The sequence below is a fragment of the Ambystoma mexicanum genome, chromosome 12 (assembly GCF_040938575.1).
Source record: "Ambystoma mexicanum isolate Mex_15411 chromosome 12, UKY_AmexF1_1, whole genome shotgun sequence".
NCBI classification, from domain to species: Eukaryota; Metazoa; Chordata; class Amphibia; order Caudata; family Ambystomatidae; genus Ambystoma; species Ambystoma mexicanum.
The window spans coordinates 120,491,669-120,514,065 of NC_090936.1; the positions used below are offsets into that span (position 1 = coordinate 120,491,669).

General features: G+C 46.3%; 1 protein-coding gene across 2 annotated transcripts in view; it reads right to left on the reverse strand.

Moving 5' to 3' along the window:
• The window catches only part of EFCAB6 (EF-hand calcium binding domain 6), a 1,227,964-nt gene that overhangs the window by 1,193,645 nt on the left and 11,922 nt on the right, over window positions 1–22,397 (reverse strand). For both annotated transcript variants that reach the window (XM_069628134.1, XM_069628133.1), the window contains exon 2: window positions 7,352–7,497. In XM_069628134.1, the coding sequence (XP_069484235.1) occupies window positions 7,352–7,493 (142 nt within the window). In that variant the 5' untranslated portion in view covers window positions 7,494–7,497. The remainder of the gene's footprint in view (window positions 1–7,351; window positions 7,498–22,397) is intronic.

Sequence of the window (22,397 nt, forward strand, 5' to 3'; positions counted from 1 at the left end):
ATCTGCATGGAACCTTGTGAGAATTGGTGTTTCCTTTCATTGCATATCTTTGGCAATTTAGTATATTTAAGTTCTATACATAGTTTAGGCAGCAAATAGGAGCATAGTGTGGGGTCACGCCTTTTTCTTTCCATATAAAATTTTGCACCATAATCTTCTAGTGATTCACCTTTTCAGACCTCAATCTTCTGAAAGTGGGAAAATCCAGAGAGTATACTCACGAATCAATGCTCGTCATTCGTACATCCCTTCAAGGTTTTCTCTTCCTCCTTCCTTCTCCCTCTCCCCTGCTAATGTCCCCCTCTGCCTCTTGACTGACTGCCTGTCTCTTTCAGATTCTTGCAGGGCACCAGGCCCTCCCCGACCAGTCTACCCCTGCACTTGGTCTCCTCGGACCCCACCCCTTTCCAGCACGTGCCCTTCTGGGCTCCCATCCCCTGCACTAGCCTGGCTGGGCCTGCACCCCTTGAGCCTTTCCAGCCCCTTTTCTCGCACTTAGCTCGTGGACCTTCTGCCCCTGCACTCTCTTCTTTACCCTGGCTCTGTCCACCTGGCCTCCTCTGACACTTGCTTAACCCAGTGGCACTCCCACCCCCCTGCCGTCTCCCCCGCCCTTCTGTTTACTGCACTGCACGTGTACGATCCGAATGTCATAAGGCCAAGTAGGGCCATTTTTGTTTCGTCTTCCCTGTCCCCCCCACCCCCTGTCTTGTTGTGCCTTGAAACACATTGTGTATAGGCGCATTATAAAAATCCAATAAATAAAGGTAAGTGGACTCACCACCATCAGGAAGTTATGGTCAAGGAAATAACAAAATACAAGCATGTGCATCAATGCCCAAAACTGTAAGAGTGGCCGGGATTTTGACAGGGCGCTTCAAGGTGTCCAGTGTTTTTAATGCATCTGTTACAGTGACTGTGCCAACTGAGCGCCTGCCCAACCACTCATAGGTATGATGCAGAGCACCTCTAGCTTTGAGGGACATAAGCAGAGTGAGGAAAGACAAAAACGAGGCTGGGACACAGTGTAAGGCAATGAAGGACACATGGCAGGGAGGAACAGACAGCATGAAAGGGAAGGACACATTACGGCACAGGACACAAGGAAGGGGCTCTGGCGCAGAATGATACAGGTAGGGGAAAAGGGTCAAGTTAGGGCACAGAGCAGGTCTGGAGGGAACAAGGTGTGGGGCACAGAGTGGACACAAAAAAAGTTGGCCTTGGAGCAGGAAAGGATACAGCTAGGAGCAAGATTGGGAATGAGGGAATCGGAACAAAGCAGAGAATGACATGGGGCAATGGGCTGGGTAAATTGGGCTCTCTCGTGATGGTAATGTCGATCTTCCAGTGCCTCTTCACCCATTGTCGTGAAAGGACCATAAATTAATACTGCCAATATTCTTTTGTTGTCCCTGCGGCATCAACATTACTCTGAACGGCTATCAAATCCTTCCTCCATGTGGTCTGATAGAATAATTAATACACCTTGACAGGTAAACTAATAACTATGTTTTATATTCTATTTCCGTAGGCACTGGGAGCCGGTGGGCCTGGCCACGCTTGGGGACATATGGAGGGAGGGGGAGGCGCTGGGCTTTCTAAAGTTGCAGGATGAGACGGGGGTGCACAGAGGCCAGTACATCACCTATGCCAGGCTAGTAAAACGAGTAAGAAAGAGATGGCCGGAGACGGCACTGGCAGATGATCCTGATGCCACCTTTGAAACTATGTATGATGTCTCAGAGGGTGGGCATGAAATATCACGGATATACGAACTCCTCAGAACGAAGGCTGGGAAAGAGTTGCCCCAACTGAGGCATGAATGGAAGGAGGAGATGGGTGGACTCATGACGGAGGGTCAGTGGAAGAGGGTCCTGGGATATTATAAAAAGGTGTCCCGAAATGCACGGCTCCAACAACTCCAGTTCTACATTACTCACAGGGCCTACCTAACTCCCCAGAAGATCGCACGGTTCGGAGGCTCGATCACTCAAAAATGCCCCAGGTGTGGGGAGGTGGAAGCTGGGTTGCTACATATGTTTTGGGCCTGCCCGGAAGTGTATAGATTTTGGGAGGAGGTCAAGATGAAGCTCGCAAGTGGGGGAGTGGTGTTGGACGTGGGATCTGCCTGGTCGTGTATGCTTGGGATCTTCCCCAGGCCCAGACACTTTAGGCACCTGAGCAAGCTGAGGGACCTGGCATATGTTCTGGCCAAACGCAGGATTGCCATGAACTGGAAATCGGCTAGTAGGCCGAGAGTGGAACTATGGTGGGCGGACCTTATGAGGTGGGCGGAGGCTGAATCCGTGGTATGGTTTGAAGCGGTCACTAGAGGGGGCGAGGAGGAGATAGGGCCCTTGCTGGCCTGGCGACAATTGGTGGCCTCTATGACCAACCCACAACAGGGCTTGGACGAATCTGAGAATTCGGAAGATGTGCCTACGGACAATGTTTCTCCTGATGGTGCCCCGACTGAGGATACAAGGGAGCCGGCTCTGGCTTGATGGGGGGTGGGGGGAGTTTTTTCTTTTCTTTTTTTTTTTTCTTTTCTCGTATTTTCTTTTGTGTTTTCTGTAAATAATTAACAGTTGTATTGTGTTGTTTGTTTTTCTAAAATATAAAATCAATAAAATATTTAAAAAAAAAAAACTATGTTTTATATTAGTAAGCAAGAAAAGGCAGATACAGAACTCAGTCATAGGATGCACTACAGTTTCAGAAATGAACACTTGATAACTAATCTCACTCAGTGCCATTTATCTTTCAAGAATAGCATACGTTTGGGAAGATGGTTTATATAGATATTGTAAGGGTGCAGAAGTAAGACTCTGATATGGGGGGTTGCGGGGGGTCATAGTGTTTGCTATAAACATTTATTCAAGAGCAAAAAGTAAAAGAAAACCCCATCTACCCTAGCTCTAAGGGGGGTTTCCCTGCTTCAACTGAAATAACTAGTGTTAGATTGTCCAAAGCAAAAGTCCCAATGTCCAGTGTCAAAATCCGACTGCTGTCCCTTACACACTAAGCTAACTAAATCAAAACGAGGTCTTCTCGGTCCTGAGGAATGACTCCCTTCCCCTGGATCAAAAGCGGTTCTGGTCTCATTAAGAAATGGGATTAGTTCCTTCTGGTCCCAGACCCTGGTTGGCAGCCCTGGCTTTCTCTAGCAAGATACTGCACTGAAGATGAACATCATGGATACTCTTTCCAAGCTGTAATGTGTCTTTGACCCTTGGATGCAGTCTTGGTTCCCTGTCACCAAGGATTGCGACAATGAAGAGTGCCCGGATGTCTTGTCCAAGCTGTGGTGGGTCCTTGACCCTTGGGTGCAGACCTGGCTCTCCCTCACCAGGTAACGCACCAAAGAAGAGCTGCTGCAATGTGCTTTCCAAGCTGTACTGGGTCATACAGACTTGGTTCACTAACCTGCCAAGTACTGTGTGGACTTTTCACTACCTTCCAGTTCTCTTTGTTTAGGTACAAGTCCCAGACGCGCAGTTCTGGCTTTAGTTTTCCCTTCTATAGGGTTGGTTTACTCTCCTGCCAAGCCTTAGTACAAGTCAGTGTACGTTCTTGCTTTCCTTCTACTATTGTAGGGTCCTGACCCTCCTTTCACAGCTTTGTGACCACCTCCTTGGGTTTTTAGAGCCTTTTTCGAGTACCCACGCACCTTGTGGTATGGCTTGTGAGAGTGCTAGCTCCCTTCAGGCAACTGGGCTCGTTTGCGGCACTCCGATAATGTTCCGGAGCTTCATTTTCCCTTCAGCGGCTCTGCAGGCTTCTTTCCTTCAGGGAGAGTATTTCTGCACTCTTGCGGCTCCCAGATCTGAGGGTCATCTGGAGTTTCATTCCGCCCATGGGATGCGTGGTTCTCACATCCTGGACCGCCCCAGATCCACTCTCCTTCCTCTCTGCGTCCTGGTCAGCAACCGCCTGCACATTGGGCCTGTTCTGGCTCTCACGGTTCCTCCATGGAGGGCTTGACGCATTGTATTGCTCCTTAGGTAACACCTAATTTAATAAAAAAAAAAACTCTCCATATGGATGCTTTGGGTGCTACTGTTTTGGTCGCGGCCGAAAATACCGAACATGAGGAGCAGGGGCTGCAGGGGCATTTTGGGGGTTCGAGGCTGCAGGGGTGTCTCCTGCATCCTTAACATTGGCGGCGGGGGACACAAGTTGCTCTGGCCCCCTTTTTAATGAATGGTCAAAACAGGGGCATGAGCAGTTACACTGTGGGCAGTCCACCCGCGAACAAAACATTTGCGGGCGACAACCTAGGTACGCTCCTTACACTGTATTGCTCGCATCCCCTCCTCGTCTCAGTACTAGTGATTGTTGATGTAGTAACTAACTAGGACTCCTCCTTATCTCAGTACTTTCTATTTGGACTGCCTTAGAAAAGTACATAGGCTAAGAGGGTAGGCATGAAGAGGAAGGAGTTGAAAGAAAGGTGGGGTAAGTGTGGTAAGGAGTACCAGGGTGCTTGGTGGGGATACTGCATTCTCCTGATGTGGTTGTCACCGGTCCTGAGGGGGTTTCCCCTCCCATGAGATCCATCTGCTGAGTACCACCCACAGGGGGACTATTCGGTAGTGGCCTGATTACCTTGGCCTCATGGGAATGGGGGCCTCATTGGAAGGGGCCCCCCTTCAGAAGCAGTGACAACATTGTGGAATTTGTCACAATATGCTAAGCAACATAAGAGGCGATGGCTGGAAGGTTTAGAGTTCATCTTAACTTCTGACATTGCTCTGGCCATCCCTCCAGATCATCGTTCTTCACCAGCCAAGCCATTCCAAAAGGGGAAAGACCATATACAAATCAGGCTTGTTCCCACCCCAAAAGGGGCAGTCCAACCCAAACTGCTTGGTCACATCCCTTCTGCACAAGACCACAAGCATCTCCAGACATGTTTTAGCCTCGTTGGTTAGCTTGGGTCTCTAGTCCCAGCAGGTACAGGACCCAAATGTGGGCATCCCCATCTCAACAGTACAGGAAAAGTTGGAAAAGAAGGATAACCCCATAGGACATTAACAGAACCATGAGTAAAGCAATATAAGAAAGAGAGCATAGGGTCTGGGACCCTTACCTACAAAGCACATATCACCTAACAAGGATACCTAATCTTCCTTGTGGCAGTACTTGGAGGGAAAATGACCCAGGGCTGTCAAATAAGGGAGAAGGTAAACAGAACTCGGAGAACAACACACATTCAGACCGCACTTGGCAGGAAAGTAATCCAAGTCTTATGTGAGGTAAAGGGACTGTGAAGAGAACTGTGAGAGTGATGCAAATGAACTCAGTGCTTGGCAGGCGAGTATACCGAGTCTATGTTGAAGCCTGAGAGACCTGGGATAGAAGGAAACCAGGTCAACCAGTGTCAGGGACCCTCCATGGTTTGGAACAGCATTCAAACTCCTCCTCTTTGTTGCAGTGCGTAGTAGAAGGGACCAAGGTCTGCCAATCTGGGTCCGGGCCCCACACTAGTCTGGAGAAGCATCCAAAATCCTCTTCGTCGCAGTGCCTGATAGCAGGGAACCAGGGTGCTAACCAGGGTCAGGGACCCACTACAGTTTGGAGAAGACTAAGGAAGGCTGGGGAAGGGAAACACCACCCGCCCTCAGCAGTTGATGAACTGTACTAGAGGCCTGAGGAAGTCTGGGGAAGGGAAAGATTCCCCCAAAACTGAGTTTAAACTTTAAGAACTTCTTAAAACAAGAACTGCCTTTTTGTACAGGGGAAGGGAGCTATTCCTCCGGACTAGGAAGACATCCTCCTTTTCATTTAGTTTAACATAGAGTGTGAGGGGCAGAGCTAGGAATCTGACATAGGACTGTGAACTCTTTTTGACGTCCCGACTGTGACATTAGTAATTTTGGTTGAAGCAGGGAAACCCCTCGAGCTAGGGCAAGATAGTGTTGTTTTTCTCATTTTTTCTCATTGAAATAAACGTTTATACCAACCACAATGACCGCTCTGTGTCAGAGTCTTACTTCTGCACCCTTACAGTAGAAATGCTCCCATGCACAGCAACCAGATTGAAAAATACTATTCAACAGCTTCCCTTTCTGGAGGTAGCCCTCAACAGATGTGCATGTTATCATTGTAAACACCATCTTGTAAACATTTTTCCTCCTGGTTCAGAAAAATGTATGTTATGTGTACAGTGCCACTTGATACAGGCAATGTAATTCAAGCCACCAATGATGGTCCCAATTTGGCCCAAACATATCTGGTAACGAACTACACAGATCTACTTTAAGGGATGCAAGAACTGCACATAAAACTGCAAAAAGCAGACATCTCTCTCTGAGCCAAAACAGATTCTATACCACAACCGAAAACTGACATCCTACAAATTAGAGATTTCAATCTTGCTCAGAATTGTACAGAGGTATGAATCTAGGAAATGAGAAACATGCCAAAGGAAAAATATGTGCCTTTGCTAACTTGCTAGTACTCTTTATTTACTATGTTCTTATTAGATAGAATTTTTGCTTCACTCAGTCAGGTTTGGCCTTCACTATTTTCATGAAGTGCTAAACGTTCAGCTATGACATCATACATATGTAAACTTCTGTAAAATACTTGAGGATACTGTAAGGAAGGGAGTCTCACTAGGCCTTCCAATGTTCTTCTTGAACAGTAAGGAAACTAGCTACATGTACTCCTTCAAATTACCATCCCACAATATCTATGGTGGGGGACTTCAAGTGTCAAGCTGGTCACCGCTAGGCATAAACATCTACATGACCCTACTCTTGGAAACTATTATCAACTCAGGCTTCACAAAGTACAATTAATGTAGTATACCCAAATGGTATACAAATGAATGCAAGCCTCATCTAAACAAAACGATAAAATCAAGCCGGCCTCAACAATTGCCTGGAACAGGTTGCTACACGGTTAACAACCAATCGACTGAAAGTGAACTCAACTAAAGGGGAACTTTTGATCTGCGGCTTTCAAAACAGCTTATCCCATGAACATTACTTGACCAGAAGAAATATGAACCTGTTCTTACTGGACCTAAAATGGCACGATTCTGGGATTTTTCATGGATAACTCCATCACCTTCACACTACAAATTAAAGCTATAGTCAGAAGCTGCTTCTGTCAACTAATTATGCACATCATGCCAAGCCAGATGTTCACACAGAGAACAATGGCAGTCATTACCTTAGTAATGTTGAACTTTGTTAGCAATAAGGATATTGAAGATTAACCAACAAACTATAACTTAAAAACATACACAACAAGTTTGGCTGAATGTGTTTGCCACAATGTCAGTAGCTATTTTAGTTGATGCTGCCATGTTCTGAACCTACAGACTTGAACCAGAACTTACTTGATGACGACTTTGGTGTTGATGGATGACTGCTCTGTGATGATGCTCGGTGTGGAGCAGATGGTGGTCTTACAGCAAAGGTGATCCCACGTGAATGGGGGCGTAACGCCTGAAGATTTGATGCATTCAGCACACTCATCATGTATCTATATGGGAGTAAAATAACAAGGCAAGTCAGATGCATGCAATACAGGTGAAGTGATGTAAATCAATCAAGCGAAATACACAGAATACCCCGGGCAGATGATCAATGTTTAATAGAGTGATGAATCCAGGTTCCATGGGGGCATACAGAGGGCACAGTGGGTTCCCATAAATACTCCTGATGGCACATACCTCTTATTTGAAATTAATTTTGAGCAATTCTATGCTTATTTTTCAGACTGATTGCAATGACTTCCCTTTAAAGAAAGTGAAATCAAATCTTTCAAATGTACTTTTGATAAAGATACATATGTAAATTGTGGAGGCTCAGAAGACGGAGACTAGATTCTTCCATTTTCTTAAGTTGGCTTTATTTAAATAAGAAAACTGCCTCACTTTCCCTAAACTATGGGTTTCCCTTCCTAACAAAACTAACTGGGGTGCTCATCGGTCAATTGTGACGTCCAAAAGTAATAGTCTGTCCTCTGTCCATATTTTAGCTACTCTGACCCTACCACTAATGCAGAGACAACTAAAGTCCAGGGGAATGACTCCCTTCTCCTGTGGGTGCTGGTTCTCTATCCGCAGGATTGAGAAGGACTTGCCAGTAGCCTTTAGTAAGATCAATCATGGAGATGAATTTAGCACTGCCCAAATTGACGATTAAGTCATCTATGCGGTGCATCAGATAGTTGTCAAATTGCAAGAACAAATTAATCTTCTGGAAATCAATGCAGAACCTTCATGAGTGATCAGGCTTGCAACTAAGACTGTTGGCGAAGACCATTGGCGCTCTGAAAGCTCGATAATGTCAGCCTTTATCATATACACTTGAAAGTCTCTTTACATCTGACATCCAATTTGTATCTTGAGTACTGTATAATCTTTTCCTTCTCAGAGGTCTCAGTCCTCTTATCACTTGCTTCTTCACTGGATGACTATGATGAACCCAATGATGATTCTCACTCTTTTTGTTACTCTGCTTCTCACTGGGATGAGTATGACGGACCCAGTCATGACTCTCACTCTTCTGCTTACTTGATGACTAACTGGGATGAGTATGATTGAACCAGTGATGTTACTCACCCTTTGGGTGACTTTGTGTCTCACTTTGACGAGTATGGTTGACCCAGTGAGCTTCCCCGCTCGTCTGGCGACTTTGCGTCTCACTAGGAAGAGTGTGATTGACCCAGTGATAATCCTTACTCTCCTGGATATCTTGCTCCTTACTGAGACTAGTATGAGTATAGTATTAGTTATACTTGCTTCCCTCCATGAGTCAGCTGCTCCTCCTGTTACCTTGTGGTGTTGAGACTGCATCACCGGCTCGATAGTTCACCTCTTCGCTTCTGCGCAGTGGGTAAGGATGACAGCTTCAACTGTCTCTTTCTCGCTGACCAACACCCTCTGCGGCATTACTTCATATGCTGCTTTGTGGTCTGTAAAGGGTTCTCTGGTACTTTCTCCTCGCTTGCTTGGTCTGTGTGTCTCTTCCCAGAGACCTGCTCTTGTTTGCTTTGCTCTCCAGAGCGGAGATACTTTCTGGTGCAACTCGGGCACCACAGGGTTCAGGCTTCCTCCCCGCGTAGGTAGCGGCACCTTCTCCTCTCTTCTCGCTTTGCTGCCACAGCTGGGCTTCTATCTCTCTGGCGTCTCTGCCTCCAATAATTATGACACTCTGCTGGGCCTTCCACTGCGCAACGTTATAGTTTGTCTTTTGTGTTGGACTGGTGCTCCATATTGTTCCATTGGTTTTCTTTGTCACAGTACCAAACATGTACTTTTTTCAGGTAGAAATATCACAGCAGCAGATCTATAGTGATTATTCTCTTTTGCTTTTAGCAGGCTTCACTAGCTTTGGTTGTTGAGAGATGTGGGCAGGGAGTTCCTCATCCGAACGGAGTTCTTGTCCCCAGGGGGGAAAGTCTCGCCTGGTGAGGTCATGCTTGCCTCTACTCCTACGGAGCGTATTACATAGCAGGCTCACCTCTCTAGCTTCGCAAGGAAAGGCTCCCCCCTGGGGAGAAGTGACATAATGCCACGAATCGTCACAAAATATAAAACAAGTATACGTTACAAAGGGGTTCTCTTAAACCTCAACCATATAATTTCTTCAAAAAAACAGCACTAAAATTAGGGATCAAATAATGGTACGCAACTGGTTTTGCAATTAATATGAAATTTATTTTTTAACCAATGAAATCTTCCTTGAAAAATGTGCTTATGGATGATATCAATTCTGTTTCCAATATGAAAAGCAACATTTAGAGTTACAAAAATGTGTTTGTCGTGATCCTTTGTAAAATGCTACAAACCACAGACTCAGTGATACAAGAACATCTGAAGCCTTAATCTTTTGTACGGTGTGACTTGTACTGGTTTTCACACGGATGTAAAGCTCCTCCACTTGACTCTGATTCCATTGGATGCGTAAGTAACACTGCCCTCTGTCTCTGAAGAGTGTCATAAAGCAGAAGGAAAACACAGATAAGGTTAAAGGGGTTCTTAATAAGCTAACATAAGGCATAAGAATCGTGCATGGGAGTTGGTTTAGGATGGCTGTAACCTATGAATCCTTGGGGAATTTAGTTCTTGCGGTCAAAGATTGCATATAATTGGGCAACCAAAGGCATAACAGAAAAGGTCAGGCAGGTGAGTCTCCTGATTCGTTCATTTTGGTGCTCAGTCCTTTTCCCCCTCTTCTGTGGATCACAAGCCATCTTTGTCTCTCTTGAGATTTAGGGTTTCCTCCCCATGTCTAGTTTTCAAAGGTCCTCCCATATTCCACAATCAGGGGGGGGACTTCACCCGCTGATGCCCATTCCCTATCTTCTGGGGTCAAAACCTCTCCCTGTCTCTGTTGAACACACTCTTTTTCTGCAGATCAAATGTGCTCTCTCCCTCTTCCAAGGATCAAATGTACTCTCTCCCGCACTAGTTTTCACCCCTCTACTGGGCTCAAGGGTCTCCCATTGTTTCTGGTGTACTCCTCTTTTCTCGGGATGAAGGGGCTCCTTTCTCTGGTGCACACATATTCTGAGGATGCAAGGGGCTTGCACCCTCAATGTTGTTCACCACCCCTTCTGAGGAATCAAAAGGGCTTTTCCCCTCACTGGTGAATGCCCTCTCTTCAGGAGGATCAAGGTTCTCTCTGCAGCACACCCCTCTTTGGTGGCTCCCCACCTCACTAGCGTTTACCCTCTTTTATGGGAACCAAGAGGCTCTCCTCCCTGCTAACTGGCGCATACCTCTTTTCTGGGGTTCAAGGGTGTCTCCTCCTCAGTTACAAGAAAGTTGCTCTCTGAGGAGGTTCAAAAATAGTCCAGAGATGGTCTGCCTAACATTTTGGATCTGGTTTAGAGAGACCCTGTGCTAAGGGGATCGCTGGGAGAATTACGTGGGTTTAGTCTTTAAGGGTCTCCCGCCCTTCCTCTCTTTCAATAATAATAATTCTATGTCAAGAGGGAGGTGAGCATTAAGCTTCATCTTCTCTTTTATTCTACTCTCCAGCAGTTTCAACAAATAAATAACTTTTAAAAAATATATTTTTTCTTTTCAAAAACTTCAAGTCCCATCATTCCTTGTAGTCTAGTCTCTTGGCCATGTGACCTAGTTCTTCCTCTTCCTGTGTTCCTCCTCTTCTTTTCCTGCTCCCCAGAAGAGAAGTACTGTTTTATATTAGCTGCATAACGTTATGTATTTACCCGAGGGTTGAGTAAGTTAAAAAGCTATTGACAAGTTTATTGAAGACTTGGGGATTGTAAGTAGGCCCCATAGGAGCGCATCGCTGCAGCGATGGAGATTTTCATAGACAATGATAGTGTAAGGAGTCGGCGGCCCCGTGCCGCACTACCCGGCACCTCAGGGGCTTGCCGATCTCCTCACAGCAGGCATCCGCGACGCTCTGTTCGCGCCTAAGCACGGTCAGCCTTCACCCTTGCGGGGGCAGAGCACAACACAAGCGGGAAATCAATTTCCCGACCGCGTACATCACTGAGCAGCAGCCCCCACCTTTGTGGGGGCAGAGCAGGGACTCCTCAATATGCGAACGAGTGGCTTTGAGCTTGCGTACATGGCAAGAGAGCGGCCCCCATCCTTGCAAAGGTCGGAGCCGCCCTCAGCCGCAGGAGCCAATCAGAGAGCTCAGTGCTCTCTTCTAGGAGCCCCCACCCTTGGGGGGGCGTGGCCAGAGCGATAATGCTCCGTGGAGAAGCTTCATAGGAAGCAGGAAGACTACATTGCATGACGCTACGGAGCAATTATAAGCTCATTTAGCATGCAGTAAACACCACGAATCAGAGAAACAGTGTATATTTTACACAGGGGATACAAGGATTGTCCCTGGAAAGATCTGCACAACATCACATACAGTGCATACAAGGTCCAGCCTCACAGCAGAGTGAATCAGTGGACGTGCCATTACACCTGAAAAGGTATTTATCAAGGCACCTAGCAGCACTAAACATGGCTACCTTTGAGTGGAGTGAAGAACAGGAGGCAGTCTACCCAGAGGACTTAGCCTATAGTTTCAAGGAAGTGCTGGGGGAGTCACTCACGGAGGCAGTGGCTCAAGGGGTCAGACCCCTACAAGATAGACTACATATTATTGAATTATATTTGAGCCAGAAAGAGAAGGTCACCAAAGAAAGCACGTCCACTAGGGTCATACCAAAGGACCCCAAGGGGTGTAACAAGGCCCGCAAGAGCAAAGACTCTTCTGATCCCCCGGGCCAGTTGGAAGGGGCAGGTGCAATGGCCCCGGAGGATTCAGATGCTTTCAATAGATTGAGAGAAGCGTTCATGAAAGAATCACAGGTGCCGAGCCTTGAGACCCCCCTACCCAGGGGACAATAATATGGGTGATACAGAAGATGGTTTCCCTGAAGAGAAATCACCAGAATCCCCTACCTCCACACAGGAGGAGGCAGATAACGAAGGGGACGAGGGAAGTCAACCTCTGCCGAAGAAAAGGCTGAGAAAACTCCACTGTCTAGAGGAGGAAGAGACCTCCGACATGTTCCATCCAGAAGATATCAGGAACCCAAAATCATCCGAATGGGTGCCCTCACCAAGGGTTGCGAAGTACATGATGCAAAGATTGCGGAAAGCACTGGAGAAGGAAGTTAGACAGAGGATGAGAGCAGAGTGTCCGAGACCGTAACTACCGGGCAAAGTAGCAGAGGCCCCAGAACTTGACCCAAAGATGTTATCTTTCATCTCCAAATCCAACAGAGACCCCAGGAAGGGTATAGATTGCTCTTGGAAAAGTTGCCAAGAAAAAGTCCTCGACCTAGCTGGGCCTCTAGCAAAAGTTATGGACCTAGCCGAGCGTGCAAAGGACACAGGAGAGGAGGTGGACCCAGGAGTCCTGGCAAACTGGGCTCATAAGGCCGTATGTCTCCTAGGCAATGCTAATTGTGCAATATCGTCCGAACGCAGGAGAGGGCTCCTGCTCAAGATCGATCACAAACTGGGAGATCTGTCATCATAAGAGGCAGGCGAGGCAGCACAAGGGCTATTGTTTGGAGAGACTTTTAGCAAAGAAATGCGGAGATTCGTGGGAACCTATAGTTCCCTAGAGAAGGCGCAAGCCTCCATGAAGAAAATGTTCCCCCGGAAGAGTTTTTGGCGGGGCCGGTCGGTTCAGAGGTCGAGCGACTGGTTTCTACCAGGCATTCAGAAGGCCTCAAGGCAATAGAACCCAGTACTGAGAGAACAGACAGCCAGACTCCTCCTTCCTGCCGAGAGGCTGTTTCCCTAGAGGAAGACGAAGAAGAGGACAGGGAAGAGAACAATACTTCCCCACAGGTGAGAGTTTTTACGTACCCACCAGTTGGGGGGAGGACAGCGGTATTCTGGGAGGATTGACGTTCGCTTTCCAGCGACGCCTGGGTCCTGCAGACAGCGAAAGGCATGCGCATAGAGTTCACAGAGACCCCCGTCCAATGTCAAGCGCCCCGTCCTCTAGCCGCGACGCAGACAGAGAAGGGGTTATTGCACACAGAGCTGCAGAGCCTAGCGGAAAAGCAGGCGATCGAGCCATGCGAAACACACCCAATATTTGTGAGCAATATGTTTCTGGTCCACCGAAAAGACAAAGTAAGGCCAGTGATAAATCTGAAAAACATGAACAGCTGGGTGGTCTACAACCATTTCAAGATGGAAGGGACCCACCAGCTCAGAGACACACTCAGACAGGGCGACTGGCTAGCAAGGATAGATCTGAAAGATGCCTACCCGACGATACCGGTGCAAAGAGATTTCCGTCCCTTTCTAGCATTCGACTGGGACGGGCAATTATGGCAATTTGCGACGATGCGTTTGGACTAGCATCAGCGCCATGGGCATTCACGAAGATCATGAAGCCAGTAGCAGCAGCGATCAGGGAGAAAGGGATACATATGATTATATATCTGGACAACATCCTGCTGATGGCCAACAGCAGAGAGACACTCCGCTACCAGACCGACTGGGTAGTGAAGCTCTTGACCTCCCTTGGATTTCTAGTGAATCAAGTCAGAGATGAAACCAACGAGGAGGTTAGAATTCCTAGGGTTTATTAGAGACACCAGGACAGCAACCCTAGAACTCCCAAGCAGAAAGATAAGAGTCATAAAAAGAGAAATAAGAATATGCCTGAGCAAAACAGTCATATCACTACGCACAATAGCGCGAGTAGTAGGCTTACTAGCAGCATCGATATTTCCAGGGCCACTGCCCTATCGAGCCCTGCAAAGGCTGAAGATAAGACACCTTCAGCAAGGTCTACATGATCACCACCTAGTACACATAGATCAGGAATCCACAACAGAGCTGGAGTGTGGTGGTTAGCAAACAGGGACGCATGGAATGGGAGAGCCATCTTCGGCGACCGTCCAGAAATAATAATAGAATCGGACGCCAGCAGAGCAGGCTGGGGAGCCCGATGCGGAGATCTCCAAACAGGAGGAAGGTGGAGCGTGGAAGAACTCCAGTTACACATCAACTGTCTGGAACTGTTAGCCGGATCCTTTGCGATCAAGGCTTTTACGAAAGGAAAAGTGAATTCTTGTATTCTGTTGAAAATGGACAACATATCAGCAGTCAAGTACATCAATCACTTAGGAGGGACGAGATCCAAGTTATTAGCGGAAATAGCCAAGGATTTTTGGCACTCCTGCCTAGAATCAGGGATCTCAGTAGTAGCCTAATACCTACCAGGTTCGTTGAATGTAATAGCGGACTGGAACTCCAGGCACCTCTCAGATTCCAGCGATTGGATGCTGGACCGAGAGATATTCCAGCAGCTGGAAGAACGGTGGGGACCGATACACACAGATCTGTTTGCGTCCGGACTGAACGCACAGAAGGAAAGATTCTTCAGCTGGAGATTGGACCCACCAGCTGCTGGAGTGTATGCCTTTCTGCAGGATTGGAGAGAGCAAACACTCTACGCCTTCCCTCCGTTCACAATGATGAGCAGAGTACTGGCAAAAGTGTGCGCAGAGAAGCAGCAAATTTGATAGTGGTAGTTCCGACATGGAAATCCCAAGTATGGTTTCCAGCGCTCATGGAGCTGATAGCGGACTACCCGAGAGTACTACCCCAAGGAGAGAGCCTTCTCACGGACCCAGTTGGGTCATATCACCCTCTGAGAGTGAAGGGGATGCTGCTGTTGATGGCGTGCAGGATAGAAGGAGACGCTGGAATCTCCCAGGGATTTCAGCACAGGCTGCAAGCCTCATCGCCGAGTCATGGGCTCCTTCGACTAGAAGGAGCTATGACGCAGCTTGCAACAGGTGGTCGACATGGTGCAAAAGGAGAAGTGTTCATCCCGTTTCTGCCCCTCTAGTTGAAATACTGAATTTTTTAGCGGAACTCCTACAAGATGGCAAAGCATACAGAACAATAGGAGTCTATGGATCCGCAATTTCAGCAGGCCATCTGCCCCTGGGAGGAGTGCCAGTAGGAGAGAACGTAGCTGTGATAAGACTTCTAAAAGGAATAAGATTTAGGAAGCCACCACAGCCGAGGTACGAAGTGTTATGGGACGTATAAGTAGTAATGAAGCTACTGGCAGATTGGCCCAGTAACAGATATCTGTCGCTAGGAAAGCTTTCGGGAAAACTGGCTACGCTACTGTGCATGGTGTCATGCAGGAGATTGGCGGACGTCAAGGCACTAGAAGTCAATAGAAAGACATATGGGCCAGAAGGAGTAACGTTCAATCTGGCCAGAAGAACAAAAACAGATTCCTCCATGATCATGTACCCATACATGCAAGACCATCCGAAGTGGTGCGTAGCCACGTGCATAAAAGAGTACGAGAGAAGAACAGCAGAGCTAAGACCGGCAGGGACAACACAATTGCTAATAGCGTGCAGGAAACCGCACAAAGGAGTAGCAACAGCCACTATAGCGCGATGGGTCAGAGACATCATGAGTCTAGCAGGCATAGACATGACTAAGTTTGGAGCGCATTCGGTTATAGGAGCAATGGCCTCGAAAGCATTAGGGCAAGGCGCAGGTTTGCAGGACATCATGAAAACAGCAGATTGGGCTAGCGATACAATGTTTAAAAGGTTTTATTTTAGACCAATCAACACGATAGCAGAAGCAGTAGTAAGAAGCTTTGAACAAGCTTAATGCTTGCCTACGTCTTGACATAGAATGAAAATTCCCCCAGCTAATAGTGCAGGGAGCTCTTGATTCTATTAAAAACAAGGAGGTGAGCATTAAATTCCCGACCCAGATACACAGGAAATGGGGAACGATAATAAGTTCAATAAAGTGATGTATTGCAAGTAACCAACATAATCATTTCCTTCCAAAGTAGGGTGTGTATTTCTCGCCCTAACATATTGCTATTATTATGTCTGACTCTAGGAAATGAGCAAAAGGACGGCTGAAAGCATTCGAGAAAACAAACAAGTTGTTCGGAACGAGTCCGCAAGTTGAGATGCGAGAGACCGATCCAGCATAAAGCAGGAAGTTCAGAGTCTAAGTTGCCCGGTTGGCGATTGAGTTGACAGAAGATTGCAGTGCGAAGCAGTCATAGAAGAGGAGGAACACAGGAAGAGGAAGGACTAGGCCACATGGCCAAGAGACTAGACTACAAGGAATGACGGGACTTGAGGTTTTTGAAAAAAATAAATAAGATGTTATTTTTAAAAAGTTAATTATTTGTTGAAACTGTGGGAGAGTAGAATAAAAGAGAAGATGAATGTTAATGCTCGCCTCCTTGTCTTTGATAGAATTAAGAGGTCCCTGAGCTATAAGCAGAGGGAATCTTCATTCTCCTTGCATGAAAGAAGACTTAGGATGCTTGACTGGCCAGGTTGGAGTTTGTTTCAGGGTCCTGTCCCTCTTACTCTCAGCCACATAATGGGCACTTTGTTACAAGTCTTTAAGTCATAACTCCCAAGGGTCTCCGTTTCTTTGGTACATTTATCGTTCGCATTGTCACTATGGTTCATAGTTAGAGTGGCTAAATCACAACCCCTAACAGGCAATGTTGTTCTGGTTCATTTAGCTTAGTCTGAGTTTATCCGCAATGACTTGAGAGATTGGACCACAACTCCCACTAAGCAGTGCTAACTTAGTTCACTTGAATTGGTCAGCACTCCAGTGGTACATCATTTGAGCAATTGAAACCACAACTCTCAGTAGGCAATGTTGCCCTAGTTCACTCTTCTCGGTCATCATTACTTAGTTAGATTCACAACCGCCACAGGGAAATTCTGGTTCTGGGCCCAATGCATTTAACCAGCGTAAGAAGCTATATACAAAATAGAGAAAACAGACTTTCTCCTCTTTGAGTGGTGATCTTAACTCCTAATGTGTGTTTAAAGGGGGTCACTTCACAGGTAACATTGCCAACCTGATTTTCTTTCCACATGTCAGATATACATTTGTGCGCATTTGATTGGAACCCCAAAGATTTTAATTTCAATTTCTAGCTTGGTTTATTTAAAGTTTGCATGACACTCTTTACGTTGTCGGAAGAGGAGGACTGATGTGCTGGAGGAGCCGAAGAGGCCACTCCAGCGGGGAGGTCACTCCTTAGACTGGAGACCAGGGCAGATGAAGTATATGATGTTAGGGAGATGGCGTGATAGAGTGCTGACAAAGTATGATGTTAGGTAGTCCAAAGAACACAATTCACCTGCTATATGCCTATTTAACACTTAACTGCAGGAGTGGGCGGTGCCTACAATGATTTCCAATGGGACTTCAGGACGAACTTCCACGCCCTTAGTACTTTCAACCAACTATAACATCATTAAACATTATGTTTCATAACACATTATGAAAGGAACTAGCTTTAAAACCTCAACCCTATCAAAGAACAATAAATGCGTTCCAATGGAACCCACCCTGAACCATACGATGAAAGGCTCCTTTAGCAGTACATGCATTTGAGACAATCTATAGCAGTTTAATTAGTGCTCTTTGTATGTTCTTCACATTTTCACGGGCCAATAAACCTGTTCTGTTTTGAAACTGTGACCACAGAGTATGTACTTTATTTCTGTCCAGGCACGTAGTAAAAAAAAAAAAAAAAAGTCAGCAACCCCCAATCAAAATGCCATCAATCCTGGCAGGGAAGATCTCCCGAACAACGAAGGGCCTCGTGCATTCAGGGCTTCAGACAGGGAGGCGCTGGCCATTTTCAGTATTTACATTAAAAGGCAAGGCAAGATGGATTCAGGGACTCCATTTCGGGTCACCAGGGGTCGCAGCTGTGACCCTTGCGGTCTCCCTTGCTACCCTAAAAAATTGCTTTTTTTTACATTTGTAAAAACGGAAGCTCCTGGGCTGTGGCCAGCACCATGTGGCTCTTTGTTTCTGTTTTTTTTTGTTCAGGCCTCTTTAAAAAAAACAGGGGTTCCACAAATGCAACACTTTGACCAGTGACCCTAAATAAGAAAGAATAACAAACAATGTGTCTTCTATACAATAATTGCTAGACTCATTAAAGGTTTATTTCAGGCACACTTCAGGGGGTGAGTCACCGATTTAGTCTGTTCTTAAACACCTCAAATTCACAAAGCAGACAAAAACTTCCAAAAAGTATTTAGAGTAGAATAAGCATCCATTTCGTACTATGCATTTTGCTTTTCGCAAGTTGCAATTATAGCATGTTTTTTTCTGTTGTTGTCCCCATTACGATCATCACAAGACATTCCATCTAGTTGTCCTCGGTCACTTGACAAAATCCTTGTGCCTAAAAGCTTGTGTTCCTTGTAAAAATGTTTGACCATAGCACATCAAGTGGTCTTGATTTCATTGTGCCACTATTAATGCTTTGTTATAATGTGTCTATCTTTCCTAGCTCCTTGGTATACTCAGGACAGTGGCATAGCACAAAATTTGGGGGCCTGCCTGCGAGCCATGCTGAGGGACCCCCCCCCACCCCCCGCCCACCCTCAACTCGGCAACAAATCACAGGTTGTGCCACTCTCTGGGCCGGCCTAGATGGTATCCACCAAAAATATCGTAAATAAAAAAAACGAATGGTTGAAATGTTCGGGTTTCGGCTGTACCAAACTTACATACAGCTGAAAGTGGCAAACATTTCAACCATTCAGTTTCATTATAGCGTACAAGGCTAGCGCATCCAAAAAAACAAAGTATTGAAAAAAAAAAAAAAGAAAAGGACCCTGAAGCGCTGGTTCCCATCCACGGAAGTGAAGGGAACTGGCCCTGCAGGGACTCGGCGGCCCACAGCGAGGTGTGCCACCAAAAAAGGGGGCAGGAGAACGGGGTGTAGAAAGGGCATTTAGTAGTGTGGTGCTCATTTCCAATGCGAACATTTCGAATGCAAGATTTTTGTCTTCGAAATGTTCGTATTTGAAATAATCATGTACATCCGGCCTAGATTACCACGCTTGTGCAGTAGCACAAACGTGCTACTGCAGGGGTATGCCGCACATTGCACTGGGATTAAGTATACATATGTGTTTTTATGCATTTTACGGCCCACTTTATAAGAAAAATTGGCTAAAAGACTGGAGCATTTGCAATGGTTTTGTAGGGTAACACCAATCCAAAAATCCAAAACATGCAAGTCACCAACAGTGGACAGGAACATTAATGCTTTAAATTAATATAATGTTTTGCTATTAAAAATGCCATGCCACAATGAAAACATGTCCAACTGGCTGCATAATGTAGACCAGTCTAGACACGTAATAACATATTACAGTAAAGCATGCCAGGCCACATTTAGACATACCTAGACTGGTTTCACCAAAATGTCAGTCGGAACAATAACACTTATCATGGTTATTTTACACAGATGCACAAAAAAATATACAATTCTGCAGTAAGAAACGGCTAGATTGGCAGCACCCAAATGCCAGTCTAGCCAGGTAATTACACTTAGCAGGTCTGCTTTATCAGAGATCCCCAGTTAAAAAGAGTAAAGCCAAACTAATAGATGAGTAGACTGGCTGCACCAAAATGCCTCTCTAGCCACTAATACCACATATCATGCCCGCTTAACCTGCACATGGATGATCATTATGATTTATCGCACAATCCCCACCCAGCCCTCCCCCCACACATCCCCTCTCCCTCCCACCCCCTGCACCAAACCCCAAAATCAGCTTCTCGGCCCAGAATTACCTCCATGTCCCTTTTTCTTGTCCCAGTGCTTACGTATGAGGCTCCTTGCCTCATAGGTAAGTACTGTGATGAGGAAGAGTGGGACTAGGAGTAATGAAGATTAAAAGGTAACCAAGCCAGGCATTAACTCCATGTCCCTCTCCCTCATCCCAGTACTTGTGTATGAGTCAAAGTGCCTCATACACAAGTACTGGGACGAGGAAGAATAGGGCTACAAGTAATGAAGATTATCAATAAGTAACCAGGGGATTAAACACAAGTAGTGGCGCAACACCATTGAGCTGACTAGGCTTCAGGCTTCAGCCATCCCCCACCCCCCTCCTTGAAATTTTGGGCTATGTTGACTCGACCTGGCTGACCTACAGAGCAGGTGCCGGATAGAACAGGACACAGATGTTAAACAGCACCTGGGTTTCGTTGTTAACAAAGGCCCAGCAATTACTAACAAAGTATTTCACTGTTAGTACCTTGAAACCTTGATGTGGGTTTAGTACTTGCATGCCAGGGAAGTGATTGGAAGGGTGGTGCGGGGACAGGAGACCTCTTTTTCTCACAGCAGTCCATAAGTAGGTGCTTACAGACTAAAAGGAGAGAGTTAACTACTTGTAATATTGAAACTGCACTAGAATGGTCTCATTAGAATGCATAAAGAAGTTAGATGCCCAACACAAATAATGTTGCCCCCCCCCCACCACCCGTGAAGTTATCACCTCTCCCAAAATTTGAAGGGTTAGCACTCCCCCACGAAATTTAGGTTTTGTTGCACCCCTGAACACAAGCATGCATACCATTCACCACACACACCCTTTCACCATACACTCACACATCATGGGGTTGGGGGGAACCCAATTACTTCAGAAAGAAATGTTTTCTTTTTTAAGTCACTTCGACTTCATAAATAAATCATTTCTGTTAAGGACCGAACCATAATGGAAATCATTTCTTTATTAAGGCAGAGTGACTTCCAAAAGAAACTTTATTTTTTTCTAAAGTCATAGAGCTCCCCCAACCCATGACATGGAGGCCTCCAGCCTAGAGGCTTCCATGTCATGGGGCGGGGGTCCTTGGGCTTCAAAACAAAATAGTTTCTTTTTGTAGTCACTCAGCCTTCATAAAGAAATTATTTCTGTTACTCTGTATTTTGCCAATCTCTGAAGTCTGAAGAGTAGATCCACGCAGGAATGACATGTAGCCAACTTTCGGTGATGTCATCAGAGGCCATGGGTCATGTGATGTCACTTCCGCGACCCCTGGCATTTTGGTGAAATGACATCCCTGGATGGATTCGAAAGGTAGTCTCGACACCAGAGCCTTTTGTATCACATGTAGCTGCTGTCTTTATACTTTTCAGAGGATGAGACTACTCTTTTTACACGCTGTCACATAGCGACATACTATTTTGTATCGCAGCTGAGAACACCTTTCGACTGAATAGACACCAAGACCATCTGCAGCTTGACTAGTTCTATAAAGGACTGCTTCATAAACCTAGTATTTTTGCCAGACCAGAGCATACCATATTTTTCCATAAACGCAATTTTCAGACCACCAAAATTAGCACCATTGAAAATTGTAGGTCAGTTTTCAGTTTGTTAATTCCATTTACAGGGCTACTGACAACTCGCCAACCTTATGCTGAAATAGTTGAAAAGCACTTGCACAAGCGCTTTTATGACCATCGTCATGGAAGACCCAGCTTCCGCCCCTCCCCCCATGTTAAACTATTCCAAAAATAGCAATTCACCCTTTCTAACTTCAACTCATCTACATAGCATTTAAGATTACAACCTCTGATTCCAAGATGGCGGCCGGCAGAGGAAGACGTGAAGGAGCGTCTCTCCCCAAGGGGATGCATGAATGAGCAAAAAAAATAAAGCAATGTGGCAAGCTGCAGTAAATTCCCCTCGGTACCGGAATAAGAGGTGGACAGGGGCTAAGCCGGTCGCTCGGCGCGAGCAAGCGCAGCCATGAAAAGATCACCACAGCCTCCGCTGACGGGTGGAGCAGACCGGCCCCGTCATAGGGAAGCCTCCACAGCTGTGCGGAAGGAAGGAGAAGCCACCCCAGGCCGAGGGGAAAACGTTCCATGACGACAAACAAGACGCTGGGAAGAGGTGTGTGAGGGGCGTACAGTTAAAAAGGGGTAACACAGGTAGTGGCCCCCCCACGAGAGAGACAATCAGCGGAGAAGAAGAAAGTGAAGGTGGCCCAGGAGCGGTACCCTGCAGACTAGGCCAGGTGGAGCACAATACAGGGGGGGACCAGCGGACACAGATCGGATCTCCGCCCCATA